The 15123-nt window shown below is 41.6% G+C and overlaps 1 protein-coding gene across 6 annotated transcripts in view; it reads right to left on the minus strand.

The window, feature by feature from the left end:
* Window positions 1–15123, minus strand: part of znf827 (zinc finger protein 827) — an 84685-nt gene that overhangs the window by 37535 nt on the left and 32027 nt on the right. For 4 of the 6 annotated variants that reach the window (XR_010964322.1, XM_067992354.1, XM_067992339.1 and 1 more), the window contains exons 4-5: window positions 14223–14715; window positions 5622–5861 (exon numbers count right to left, since the gene is read on the minus strand). Coding sequence is in view for 5 of the 6 variants with exons in the window: in XM_067992354.1 (XP_067848455.1) it covers window positions 5622–5861; window positions 14223–14715 (733 nt within the window). In the remaining variant the exon portion in view is untranslated. The remainder of the gene's footprint in view (window positions 1–5621; window positions 5862–14222; window positions 14716–15123) is intronic. The other 2 variants (XM_067992347.1, XM_067992357.1) reach the window with 2 other exon arrangements.

Genomic DNA, 15123 nt, shown 5'->3' on the forward strand with positions numbered 1-15123 from the left:
AGACCATGCAGACGCTGCGACAACGGATGAACGGACACCGCGCAACAATCGCCAAACAGGAGGGTTCCCTCCCAGTCGGGGAACACTTCAGCAGTCATGGACATTCATCCACCGACCTTCGGGTAAGCGTACTCCAAGGCGGCCTTCGAGACACACGACAACGCAAAATCGTCGAGCAGAAATTGATAGCCAAGTTCCGCACCCATGAGGACGGCCTCAACCGGGATCTTGGGTTCATGTCACGCTACACGTTACCCCACCAGCGAACAAATGTTATCTGTTTTTAATATAATGGGTCATTTGCTGGCTCTCTCTGCCTTCCGGATGTTTCTGCCTCTCTCTGTGTTTTTTTTTCTCTGTTTTTTTTCCCTGTTTGTTTTTTTGTTGAATGTGTATTCGGGGGTTCTGCAGATGACACCTCTCTGTCTGAACACGGTGATTGCCTTGGCAACGGGCAGTTGCAGGGGCAGTCTGTAAACACCATGTATTATTCAATATGTATAAATGCGTAGGCTTCAAGGAGATCCTGAACATTTACCTGAGGAAGGAGAGAATCTCCGAAAGCTTGTGAATTTAAAATAAAATTGCTGGACTATAACTTGGTGTTGTAAAATTGTTTACAATTGTCAACCCCAGTCCATCACCGGCATCTCCACATCAAGTTTTAAATAGTAAGTCTTACTGACTGCCAAACAACTAAAAATTAACTTTTAAAAATGGGGAGTCTGATTACTCCTTATTTTAATAGTTTTTGATAATTAAAAAACATTTTTTTAAACTTTTCCCTTCTGTCTCTTATTTAATTCAATTATTTCTTATGCTCTTTTTTGCTGTCTATAACTTTTTTTTTACAATGCTTTTATTGTTGTACCTTTCACTTCCTGGTTTTAATGTTGGAAGCCTGCAGAGACATTTTCTCAGCTTGTCAAAAATGCTGCGATCTGATTGGTTGAGGGGAGAGTGTGATCCTCTCGCTTCTCCCAAGGTCCTAGCTTCACTTGAACTGATGCTGGGCTCTCTGCTTCCCATTCGAGGAAGTGCCTGAAGTAAGTTAGTGGGTTAGTATAAATCGATGGGGCGGCGAGCACTATTGGTTCGCCGCTCCGAGCGATTTCTGCCCGAATGTTGATCTAAAAAAAAATGCGCGTAAGTGACGAGCGCCAGCAACAAGTTAACCACTTCAGAAGTGGAGGAGGGGAGAAAAATAAGAAATGCTCGGCAATGAGGATTCCTTTCATAGATGTGGGGGATTTGGATCCATGCATTATTAGATGCTCAGAAGGATATCCATTAAGGGAACACACTCTCCCCATAAAATTCTGTTAAATACTATATTAAGAAAACATTTAATCTTGCTGATCTAACCACTTGAAGTACTTGTGGTCCAAGGCTATGGCTGCCTTGGATCAGATAAATCAAGCTCCTAGCTCAAATAACTTCATTAACACTAAAATGAAATCCAGCACGGTGTTATCACTGTGTACAGAGCGAGTGAATTCAATGAAAATAATTAAGCATAGTAGAGGAGAGAGAAGCATTGCAAGCAGTATTTATTTTTGTTATTATTCCTAGCAGCTCTTTGAGGCCTTTCTTGTAAATGGTAAACTCTACTTAGGAGAGTTACTGCATCTGGGAAACTGGGTCCTTCGATCTTCCCGGGCTCTGCATACAAGGTCGCGTTCTGAAATGACATTGAAGGATCTGAAGTGTTTCAGCTTGGCTCAGTTGATAGCTCGCTCAACCCTGGGCCACAGGATTGTGGGCTTGAATCCCATAGCAGCAATTTGAGCTCATAATCCAAGTGCAGTACTGAGGGCGTGCTGTTCTGTAGAAGGTGGATGAGATGTTACATCAAGGTCCCGCGCTTGCCTGTTCAGATGGATGTTAAGGATCCCATGTCTCGATTCAAAGGAAAACTTGAAGAGTAGGGAGTTTTCCCTCAACCATTCACAAAAAACAGATTAACAGTTCCTTCATCTCATTACTGTTTGTGGGATCTTGCTGTCTGAAATGGCTGCCTAGTCTGCCTACATAACAGTTGCTGCATTTCAAAAGCAATTCAATGTATGCGAAGTGCTTTGAGAAATTTCTAAGTGGTGTGCTAAGTATTATATAAATGCAAGACATTTTTTTCTTCCTTTTTTGTTGGAGTCTGCTGCAGGAATAACCAAGGGGAAACATTTCCTCTGATCACTACTTCTAGCGTAATCATAAGTGTATATCTAAAAAAATACAGCAACCAAGGAAACTTTCCCACTAAGTTGAAACACCGAGGCAAATACAGACAGTAAATGAGAAAATAAACGAGAAAGTAAACAGGTCTAAGAATGAAGACAACTCTATGTGAAGCAGGAAGGAATGAGAAAAACCACATTAGATGGAGGTAAGCAACACTTTTACTTAAATTCCCTTTCTGCCATTTTTTGTTCATCCTCTTCGTGAAAAAATAGATCTGAGTTACTACAACTTGATGTCGAGTGAAAATACTTTTCATCTTAAATTGTCAGATCAAGGCAATAAAGATTTGTGAAAGCACGCCTTGCAGTCAGAATCTAAAGAAACCCTTTCAACATTGGTCTGTGAGGTGCCCATGGCACAAGTAAAATAGCATTCACCTTGCCTGGCGAGTTTAAGGGTAACAGAAAGAAATATGTTCCACTACTCATTTAACTGTATGTTGCTTATTTGTAGGTTTACGATCTAGCATCCTTAGTTAGGTGAATGGAAAAAGCCAAAACTTTGAAAATACAAACAAAATTGTGCTTTATTAGAGTGTGCAGTGGTGAGTATGATGCCACAGAATGGTTCAATTCTCCACTCTGCTGAGTTATCAAACTCAACAGGTATGGTAGCATAGTGGTTATGTTACTGGACTAATAATCCAGAGAACGTGAGTTCAAATTCCACCATGGCAGTTTGGGAATTTGAATTTTAAAAATCTGCAAATAAAAAGTTGGTATCAGTAAAAGTGACCATGTAAAAAACCAACTGGTTCATTAATGTCCATTATGGAAGGAAACCTGCTGTCCTTGCCCGGTCTGGCTTATATATGACTCCAGTCCCACAACAACATGGTTGACTCTTAACTGCCTTTTGAAGTGGCCTAGCAAGCCATTCAGTTGTATCAAATTGCTATGAAGAACTGCAATGGTTCAACAAGGTGGCCCACTGTCATCTTCTTAAGGGCAACTAGGGATAGGGAATAAATGCTGGCCTTGCCAGCAATGCCCACATCCCGAGAGTGAATTTAAAAACACTGCATCACTGTGAAGACAGGCTGAGCAGACACCTAGCAGTTCACCCACAGAGAGAGAGGAGGGGAAGGGCGAGAAAAGAAAACATAAAAATATCAGGGGGAGAGCTATCACTGAGGCTTCTCTTGCACACCTGCCAACAGCTTGCTCTGGTTTCCCACCTCTCTCTTTCAGACAGTGCGATAAATGTATATATGTACACACAAAAAACCGCAGACAAAACTTTAGCAATGCAATTTCCTGAAACAGTGAAATTTAGAAAAATTCTGCCCAGTGTAGCAAATAATATGGTGGGTCAAAGTTTGGGGTATTGCTTTATATTAATATGGTGGGTCAATTCATTTACCCTGCACGTGGAAGTAATTGTTCCTTTACTTTAAAAATGTATAACTTCAAATGACACAAAATCATGGGTCATAGGGGAAATGATGATGAACATTTAGGTGCCAGATTAGAGTTATTTTGGACTTGAATACCATTAGATGTTCTCCCACTAAGTTTCCTGCCAAGGAATGGCAGCGGTGGTAACGATTGGCAAATGGATTTTAATAAACCAGCTAGCATGTCGCACCTCAAAAGCGTTCAAAGAATTGTCCTGACACTAAAGACAAAACATTTTCATTCAGCACGGTAGGGTTGTAAAATGGAAGTTTTTTTGTATACTGATAGAAATCCATTATCAAAGGTAAGAAAACCAGCAGGGAGAATAAGCATTCTTCACTAGTCCTCTTTCCACTGATCTCACTTGGGTATGGGTGCTCCCACGCACTCCCTCAGTCAAGAAAACAAGCAACTAAATGACTTGCTTCCAGACCACCACCAGTGCCACTCTTAGCTTATCACAAGGTTGTACGCAATTTTCTCTCCCTTCCACATTATATATACCTGACATCCATGTGTCACGCAGTTGGGACTGGGATTTTGGTGCAACAAGAGCTTGAACCTGTAACTCCCACACCTTGCCCTGCACACCAATTCACAACACGCACAAACTTGGGCATTTGTGGCATGGAGCAAGTTTGATGTCACGTTTGGAGTTTATTCTCCTTATTGCTAATCAAACAGGACATTCCTCATTCTATTAAAAAATAATGAATGAATTCAGCGAGAGAGGAATTCACCTTTTGATTTGTTTAACTGCTTGCTTTGGCAGCATCTATACCATAAATAAGTTTGCTTTGAAGCCAACCGCGACTTGTGCAGGTTACAGCAATGTCTTGAGCCACAAACATATCTAGTTGCAGTCCCCCCGATCACCCAGTGCCAAAAGGAATCGAGAACCTGACAACCAAAGACACTTATCAAGTTGGATCTGGCAAAATTGTGATAAAATATTTCAAATTACTGAGGGACCAGTGGGTATTCAAACAAATTATAGAGACTGGGTCCCTGGAACTATGGCACCTTCAGCTAAAACAATGTCGGTTGAGCTCTGATACCTGGGTTTGCACCCAGTGCAATGACTGCAAGGGTCCTCCTACATGAAATAAGCTTTGTCTTCACCAAGATCCTAGTGGATGTGCACCCTGCAGTCCAAAACTGTCCCTAATTTGACCCTAATTGACGTTTCCCAGCATCAAAACAGAAGGACAAAAATGGTAGTTCTTAGCAGAACCTTTTTACAAAGTAAGCCAGAAGACAGAGCTAAATTGCTGGCCATATCTGATGAAAACCCCAGTGTGATCTGTTGCTTCTCACCAATATGAACAGACAGGACACATGGAAAGTTCGGAATGTGTCCATTTGGTTAAACTGTGGCAACCCATTTTAAGTGACAGAGTGTAAATCTGCAGACACAGCCTAATCGATGGACAGCACTGCAACAAATGTTGCTCTTCCAGCACAGTGAGGGAAGAAATAAAAAACTGAACTGTGGTAATCAGTAATGTATTGTTATAGGATTATATTTTTTAAAAACTTTTTCCCCATTGGCCTATTTTGCTGGGTAAATTTTCCTCTTTTTTTCTGTAATTTTTCTTTCTTTACATACTTGGCTTGACACCTTATAACTGACAGGCAAGGCTCCAGGTCACAATGTCCCTTTGGTAACCAGTCCCTGGAAGATGCCAGGTACCACCCAAGCATAACTTTCCATTGCTTCTCTTCCTCCTGCTCTTTCTTCCTAGGAGACAACAAAGCCTCTCAACCACTTAACATGGCATAGATGGGGAACGAAACAGAGCTCAAAGCTGCATCCATCCCTGTTCCATGGTACTGAATGTTAGCTCTAATCCTTAGTGCTACTCAAAAGGATTATTTCCTATAACATACCAAAACAAATCTGTTCAAAACAAAAGAACAGGTCTACTCATCACTGCAAAGATCATGTGGCACAATTAAAACCAGCATAAGACTCGAGATGAGTACCTGATAGTTTAAACAGCAGCTCTGATGCCACCTTACAAGACATATCCTGGCTGAACAGTTCTGAAGCAGCTGCAACTTTGGACATCTTCTTTGAACTTTCAGGAGGTTCCAGCATCACTGGGGGCTCACTACCAAACAGGTAACCAGATCGTGGTGACAGAATAGGATCAGGTGGTGACCTTTCTTTCGGCTCATCTTTAGCTTTAAACTTTGGAGTTAAAGCCCCCCTTTGGTTTGCAGCTGTTATTTCAAAAGAGCAAAACACATTAGTACAACACAATATGTAGGCTATGGTTCTGCTTTACAGGTACAGTGCATTTACTACCTCATGTGCTATTCTACAGATAGCTGATCTAGTATGAATGTAATCCTCACTGCATACAGCCCGATTTGATACTTTAAAACACACCCTCTCAAGGTGGTGACTCCTACTAGTGTACAGTTTCATGGGCAGTGGAAGCCCTTTAGTACTTCACCAAAGTGGTCTGTTTTTTCATGTGTGAACAGTGAAAGGCTGATTTACAGATTTGCCCACCAGGAGTGCATATTGGGAATCTGAGTGTGCACCCCATAAATTTTCCATCCATTGAAATGAATGGATGGAAAACCGTGTGGAATGCAGACCTGAATTCTCGACATGCACTCTTGGTGGGAGAATCTCCCTGCTGGGAGCAGGATTTCATAAAATTGGCCTCAGAATATTGACAGGGAAATGCACCAGCTGACCCCAAACCCGTCCTCACCCAGTATCTGCACTTCAAGCAAGATGGAAACCCCAGCTGATTTTTCCATCCTTAGATTGGAATGTTTGAGCATAACTATAGAGCCCCCACTAAGGTCAGCTAGCTCAATGCAGACTAGACATCAAACCTGGGACCCTTCTGATCTGTACAGTTCAATATTACAAACATGCATTAAAATATTGAGCCAGGCAATGACCATCTCCAACAACAGAGAGAGAGTCTAACCACCTCCACTGACATTCTACGGCATTACCATCGCCGAATCCCCCATCAACATCCTGCAGGGGTCACCATTGACCAGAAACTTAACTGGACCAGCCACATAAATACTGTGGCTACAAGAGCAGGTCAGAGGCTGGGTATTCTACGGCGAGTGACTCACCTCCCGACTCCCCAAAGCCTTTCCTCCATTTACAAGGCACAAGTCAGGAGTGTGATGGAATACTCTCCACTTGCCTGGATGAGTGCAGCTCCAACAACACTTGAAGCTTGACACCATTGTAAGATTCTCAAAATTCACAGATCCCCCAAAACTTGGAGAAAAACCCTAAAGAAAAGGACTTTGGACTCTTTTCTAACCATTTCAGGGTGACTCACACACGCGCCGCACCAGTAAGCATCAACCAGGGGAAGTACTTTTCAAGGAATCCATGTCCTTTAAGGGACTCGCTTCCTCGTAGGGGCAACTGTAAGAATTCTGGGAATTCACCTTTTCCCTGAGTATGGAAAAAACTTTGGCCATTGACTAAAATCCTAAGATGGAAGGATAGGTGAGAGGTCATCAGACGAATCAACAACATAGTGGAATGTGGGAGAATTACTGCTTCAGACATGTCTCTGTTTTAATGCAAAACCTATGGCAGGTGGTCAACACTCACTGCCATTGAAAGAGGCAACTGCTCCAGATGTGGTGGGGCCATGTCTTTGTTTTAAAGCAAAACCGATCAACACCTAGGACATTGGATACAAAAGGAAGCCTTGTGTGACGAGCTCTAAAAATCGGAATTAACAATGACCCATCGGGTGAAGCAATTGCAACATGATGAGGGATCATCAAAAAGCCATCAAAGATTCTTAAGGACTTTGTAAGAACTGTTTAAACAGACATGAAGTGTTTTTTTTAAAGTGACAAAGACCATTGTAAGAGAGGGATATAGAAGTGGAAACTCGAAACCTCTCTCGCTCTCTCTCTCTGGCTCTTGCTTGCGCTGGTGTTCTGCTTGTCTTGTTCTGCCTGTCTCTGGAAGGGAAGAGCAGCTTCCAGCGAACAACAAGGCGAGGGGGCAACAGGAAAGCAGTTTGACAGGGAAGGTCAGCAGCTCTAGAAGCAGGCCGACATACAAGAAGAAACCAGAGCAACAGCCCCAGTGACCATCAGACACCTCGCGGCAACAAGGGCCTTACGAAACAACCAACCGAATATTGCCACCAACCAAACGGGTAATATTGGGCCACCGCGACCAAAGAAAACCGAAGATCCGCAAAGTTTCCACTCTACAATCTATTTCTGACTTACCTCTGGGTGAATTACTGTCAAGGATTCGTTTGATGAGCATTATCTCTGGCCCTTTAGAATCCAACTTAGCTAGTATAGTGGGATTGGGAGGGGTGAGGTATCTTTCTTCTGTAATTTCCCTCGTGTGTACAGAAGTGTTCCCCATTTTATTAGAGTGTTAAGATTGTTGTGTTGTATTCTCTCTCTTGAATAAAGATCAAAGTTTCTTGCACCAAAACCAGTTGTCTGCTGCACTTTGTCACAACCCCCAAATAATTCCAAGGTCTAGAACCCAGGGAGTGGGAGCGATTCGGACCGCTCAGAAGTCAGAGGTGAAGCTGACACACACCACCACCCCCTACACCATCCAGGACAAAGCAGCCCGCTTGATTGGCACCCCATCCATACCACCCTAAACATTCACTCCCTTCACCACCGGCGCACTGTGGCTGCAGTGTGTGCCATCGACAGGATGTACTGCAGCAACTCGCCAAGGCTTCTTCGACAGCACCTCCCAGACCCGCGACCTCTGCCACCTAGAAGGACAAGTGCAGCAGGGACATGGGAACACCACCACCTGCCCTCCAAGTCACACACCATCCCGACTTGGAAATATATCGCCATTCCTTCATCGTCGCTGGGTCAAAATCCTGGAACTCCCTACATAACAGCATTGTGGGAGAACCTTCACCACATGTCAGAGGTTCAAGAAGGCAGCTCACCACCACCTTCTCAAGGGCAATTAGGGATGGGCAATAAATGCTGGCCTTGCCAGCGACGCCCACATCCCATGAACGAATAAAAAAAATTAGAGGTAAGATTCCAGTTTATGATGCATTATTGAGCCTTTTCGTGCAATATATAGATAATTTCGGAGTTTCTTTCTCATCTTCATTTCATGATGGCATTTTATAGCTCTGAACTTTTAATTAGTATAATGTAACTTTTCTTTGAGCTTTATTTTAATTTTACATTCTCCTGTTTTGAAGCATTCCCCCTCTTTAACCCCAGCATCATCTTTAGACAGGGAAAAGTTAGCCAAATGACCTAACCTTGTTGAACTGGTGAAAAGGTTGTACAAGAGTGTTAAAGTGAACCTTCTTTCAGAATATTACTTCAAATTAAACTCAATGTAGGACCAGAGGAAATAAATTTAAATTAGTGGCAAACAATTTAAAACAAATATTTGGAACATACCAGGCAACTCGCAAGAAAAGCATTAGGGGCATTCAGAAAAAGGGTGGATGCTGAAACTATGCATTCAGTTGCTAGAGAATTTGAGCTTTTATGGGCGCCTTTTCCCATTCTCATCTTTTAATTACTTTCTCATGTTCATTTTTCCCTTCCTGAGTCAGTGTCCAACTGAGATTGCAAGTTGGGAATCAGTGACTTGCCCTACCAGTCTGTGGTTCAGAGTATTCATACATTATCCACAATCCAATTATCCATCAGAATTTTCACAGGACAAAACCTTGCATGAGACATCTCCTCATTGCACGGCCTACTAACAGCAATTGCCTCTTGCCTGACAAATCAACCTCACGGCCCAATAAAGAATGAATTAAGTTTGCTATTTGTGTTACATTCACCTTCACTTCCATGCCTAGGGGATTGCTGTACTATATGCAGAAAGATGTGCCATAAATGCATGAACAAAATTTGGGGATTCTCCATTATCTGCCAATATAAAAAAGATTGTAACAGCTTCTACAAGTATGTAAAAAGAAAGAGACTAGCGAAAGTAAACGTGGGTTCCTTAGAGGCAGAGACAGGAGAAATTATAATGGGGAATAAGGAAATGGCAGAGACGTTAAACAAATATTCTGTATCTATCTTCAAAGTAGAAGGCACAGAAAACATACCGGAAATAGTGGGGAACCAAGGGTCTAATGAGAGTGAGGAACTTAAAGTAATTAAGAATAGTAAAGGAAAAGTACTGGAGAAATTAATGGGATTAAAAAACGACAAATCCTGGACCTGATGGCCGACATCCTAGGGTTTTAAAAGAGGAGGCTGCAAAGATAGTGGATGCATTGGTTTTGATCTTCCAGAATTCCCTAGATTCTAGAATGGTCCCTGTGGATTGGAAGGTAGCAAATGTAACCCTGCTCTTCAAGAAAGGAGGGAGAGAGAAAACAGGGAACTACATGTCAGTTAGCCTGACATCTGTAGTAGGGAAAATGCTAGAGTCTATTATTAAGGAGGTAGTAAGAGGGCACTTAGAAAATCATAATATGATTAGGCAGAGTCAACACTGTTTCATGAAAGGGAAATTGTGTTTGACAAATTTATTAGAGATTTTTGAAGGTGTAACGAGCAGGGTAGATAAGGGGGAAACCAGTGGATGTAGTATATTTAGATTTTCAAAAGGCATTTGATAAGGCTAACATACCATTTGCCTTCCTAACTGCTTGCTTGACCACACAAGAGGTTGTTACACAAGATTAGGGCTCATGGGATTGGGAGTAATATATGAGCATGGATTGAGGATTGGTTAACAGACAGAAAACAGAGAGTAGGAATAAACGGGTCATAGGAACATAGGAACAGGAGTAGGCCATTCAGCCCCTTGTGCCTGCTCCGCCATTTGATAAGATCATGGCTGATCTGTGATCTAGCTCCATGTACCTGCCTTTGGCCCATATCCCTTAATACCTTTGGTTGCCAAAAAGCTATCTATCTCAGATTTAAATTTAGCAATTGAGCTAGTATCAATTGCCGTTTGCGGAAGAGAGTTCCAAACTTCTACCACCCTTTGTGTGTAGAAATGTTTTCTAATCTCGCTCCTGAAAGGTATGGCTCTAATTTTTAGACTGTGCCCCCTACTCCTAGAATCCCCAACCAGCGGAAATAGTTTCTCTCTATCCACCCTATCCGTTCCCTTTAATATCTTATAAGCTTCGGTCAGATCACCCCATAACCTTCGAAACTCGAGAGAATACAACCCCAATTTGTGTAATCTCTCCTCGTAACTTAACCCTTGAAGTCCGGGTATCATTCTAGTAAACCTACGCTGCACTCCCTCCAAGGCCAATATGTCCTTCCGAAGGTGCGGTTCCCAGAACTGCTCACAGTACTCCAGGTGCGGTCTAACTAGGGTTTTGTATAGCTGCAGCATAACTTCTGCCCCCTTGTACTCTAGTCCTCTAGATATAAAGGCCAGCATTCCATTAGTCTTATTGATTATTTTCTGCACCTGTTCATGACACTTCAATGATCTATGTACCTGAACCCCTAAGTCCCTTTGGACATTCACAGTTTTTAACTTTTTACCATTTCGAAAGTACCCTGTTCTATCCTTTTTTGATCCAAAGTGGATGACCTCACATTTGTCTGCATTGAATTCCATATGCCAGTTTTGCCCATTCACCTAATCTATCAATATCCCTTTGTAATTTTATGTTTTCATTTACACTGCTTACAATGCCACCAATCTTGTGTCATCGGCAAACTTAGATATGAGACTTTCTATGCCTTCATCTAAGTCGTTAATAAATATTGTGAATAATTGAGGCCCCAAGACAGATCCCTGTGGGATTCCACTAGTCACATCCTGCCAATGTGAATACTTACCCATTATCCCTATTCTCTGTCGCCTTTCGCTCAGCCAATTTCCTAATCAAGTCCGTACTTTTCCCTCGATTCCATGGGCTTCTAACTTAGCTAACAGTCTCTTATGTGGAACCTTATCAAATGCCTTCTGGAAGTCCATATAAATAACATCCATTGACATTCCCCGTCCACTACTTTAGTCACCTCTTCAAAAAATTCAATCAGGTTTGTCAGGCACGACCTACCTTTTACAAATCCATACTGGCTCTCCCTGATTAACTGAAAATTCTCGAGGTGTTCAGTCACCCTATCCTTAATTATAGACTCCAGCAATTTCATTTTAGAGTTGGCAGGGTTTAACAAGTGGGGTGCCGCAAGGATCAGTGCTTGGGCCTCAGCTGGTTACAATCTTTATCGATGACTTAGATGAGGGGACAGAGTATAATGTATCCAAGTTGGCCGACGATACAAAGCTCGGTGGGAAAGTAAGCTGTGAGGACGCAAAGAGGCTGCAAAGGGATATGGACAGGTTAAGTGAGTGGGCAAGAAGGTGGCAGATGGAGTATAATGTTGGCAATGTGAAATTATCCACTTTGGTAGGAAGAAAAGCAGAATATTTTTTAAAAGGTGAGACACTAAGAAATGTTGGTATTCAGAGGGATTAGGGTGTCCTTGTATACAAACCACGGAAAGTGAATATGCTGGTATGGCAAGCAATTAGGAAGGCAAATGGTATGTTAACCTTTATTGCAAGGGGTTTGGAGTATAAGAGTAAGGAGGTCTTGCTGCAATTATATAGGGCTCCAGTGAGACCACACCTGGAGCACTGTGTATAGTTTTGGTCTCCTTACCTAAGGAAGGATATAGTTGCCATAGAGGGGGTGCAACGCAGGTTCACTGGATTGATTCCTGGAATAAGAGGGTAGTCCTATGAGGAGAGATTGTGTAGAATGGGCCTATATTCTCTGGACTTTAGAAAAATGAGAGGTCATTTCATTGAAATGTATAAAATTCTTAGAGAGCTTGACAGGGTAGATGCTGAGAGGCTAATTCCCCTGGCTGGAAAGTCTAGAACTAGGGGTCATAGTTTCAAGATAAGAGGTCGGCCATTTTAGGACTGAGATGGGGAAACATTTTTTCACTGAGGGTTGTGAATCTTTGGCATTCTCTATCCCAGTGGGCTGTGGATGCTCAGTCATTGAGTATATTCAAGACTGAGGTCGAAAGATTTTTGGACACTAAGGGAATCAAGAGATATGGGGATAGGGCAGGAAAGTGAAATTGAGGTAGAAGATCAGCCATGATCTTACTGAATGGCAGAGCAGGCGAGGGACCGTATGGCCTAGTCCTATTTCTTATGTTCTTAATTAATGTCATACCTGTTTTAATTTTTACAATGTTCCCACGAAGTTCAAGTTAAGCTGTTGTTTATATTCACTGGTTCTATACTGGGGACTCTGTTCAGAAGAATGTGGAGGAATTATTCTGGTCACAAAGAGGGCCAAGTGTTGCCACATACCTATATAAAAAGGTACCGCTGGGGAACAATAGGTTAGCAGGTTGCAGAACTATGTAATTCCCACATGTGTATTACTAATCACAAAATTCAATTCTACATATACTCATGTACACTTAATTTGGTTTCACATCATTATAAAAGGTATCAGCAGTGCCATCCATTGGCATAAGAAATCTTTTTTAAAATTGAGTGACAGAACAGGAATTAGAACCTCTAGATTGGTCACACTGAATAATCACACTGGCCCTCTTGTACCCTATACTTTTCTGTTGCAGGTCCAGGTCCAAGTCCAGAATGCTATATGCAGCACTTCCACTAGTCCCATCCATTATAAATTACACTGCCACACGTAATGTAGAAGAGTTCTTTGGAAACTGGAATTTTGGTGTATTGCAAGAAAGAAAAGTACCGTACTGAATGCTTCAAAACATTACATAACAATCCAAAGAGTTGGGATATCAAGGTACAGCAGCACTATAACAGAGATAAGGTTCGAGCTGATAGTGTCAGCATATATAGCATTTTACAGTGTCAACAAATCACAAATGCCATAAAACAGTATCACAGGAACACAAATCTGAGTTAATGGGAGTTAAGCCCTTCCAATACTGAAAGAACTTTAAGCTTTCTCAGAAACATGTGTTAAAATTTCATGAACGGAAGGTACATCATGAGAAGTCATGTGGTATAAAATAATGCCTGAAGTGAGGCTGATCAGAGAGTGATGGAGTTAGGAGATATTTGCCATTTTACACTAATAGCAAAACATATTCTATCTATAACACTTGCAGTTTTTGAATGCGGGAAAAACAAAGAGTACTTTTATAGGAACAGGAGTAGGCCATTCAGCGCCTCAAGACTATTCTACCATTCAATTAGATCTTGGCTGATCTGTACCTCAACTCCATTTACCTGCCTTTGATCCATATCCCTTGATACCCTTACCTAACAAAAAGCTGTCGATCTCAGACTTGAGAATTATAATTGACCCAACATCCATTGCTTTTCGAGGAAGAGAATTCCAGATTTCCACTACCCCTTTGCATGAAAAAGTGCTTTCTGATTTCAGTCCTAAATGGCCTAGCTTACTGTATACAATAGAGAAATACACAAATCATGGATACGTCTTTAAATTTAATACCTAAATAACAAGTTATGATATTTGATTTTAATCATAGAAATGCTGCTACAGTCCTCAAAGGGTTAAAAGCAACCACTAGTTGAAAAGAAAAAAAAACAATGCTACTGGTTGGACAGGCATTTGAACATTTAAGCACAGAAAAGTGAAATACCTGATAACTTCAGAAGAAAATCCGTTGCAGAAATGTCTTGGCTGAAGAGACATACTTTTTGGGTGGCTGTAACGTCAGATGGCTCTGATGGATTTGCTGTACCCTGTTGTATTGCTTCTGGTCCTTTGCCAAACACATGACTATCTGGTAGTGACACACTGGTGACATTCACATCACTGGGTTCCTCTTTAACTGGTTTCAGTGGAACAACAGTTTCCTTGTAATTTTCTACCATTGTTTCATATAAAAGATGGTCCTGAATTTTTAATGTATGCCCAAGTAATTCTGTTCCCTCTTTCTTCTTATCAGCAGCCTCATTATAAAGTGGCCTTTTGACCTCAGATTCAGTAATCTCTTCTTTGACCTTCACCTCTGTTCTGGGAAAGTGCTGATGACAGCGCATGTGGAGTTTTAAACTGAAATGACGAGACGAGGTGAAAGGGCAAAGCTCACAGTGGAAAGTTTCCCCTCTGTCCTGGTGCTGATGAACCTGCTGATTGACAAAGTTGTTTGAAAAGGGAATGGGAGAACATGATAAAAGCTTGAGATATAAGCCTTTGCCCTCACCCCTTCCCAATTAAACACTCAGGCACACTCCCTTCAGAGTGCCATTTTAGTGGAAGAAATAACCTACTGAAGACAAAAGAATCAAATGCACTGGTTGAATAAACATGATTTGTTAAAAGGCTACAACTATTTCCCGTATCAAATTCCTATACAATTGATTATCCATGACTTAACTGAGCATCACTAGCTAAAATAGAAAAATCTATTTGAAAAAACAATTAGGACAAAAGGCTTTCTAATGTCAGCTGAAAAAAAAGACAAATCTATTTTACAGAAAACAGATGGTGGGGAATGTTACAAGGTGGGGGTCAGATTAACTCAAACGTACACCAAA

This window comes from Heptranchias perlo, chromosome 1, assembly GCF_035084215.1.
Source record: "Heptranchias perlo isolate sHepPer1 chromosome 1, sHepPer1.hap1, whole genome shotgun sequence".
Taxonomy (NCBI): domain Eukaryota; kingdom Metazoa; phylum Chordata; class Chondrichthyes; order Hexanchiformes; family Hexanchidae; genus Heptranchias; species Heptranchias perlo.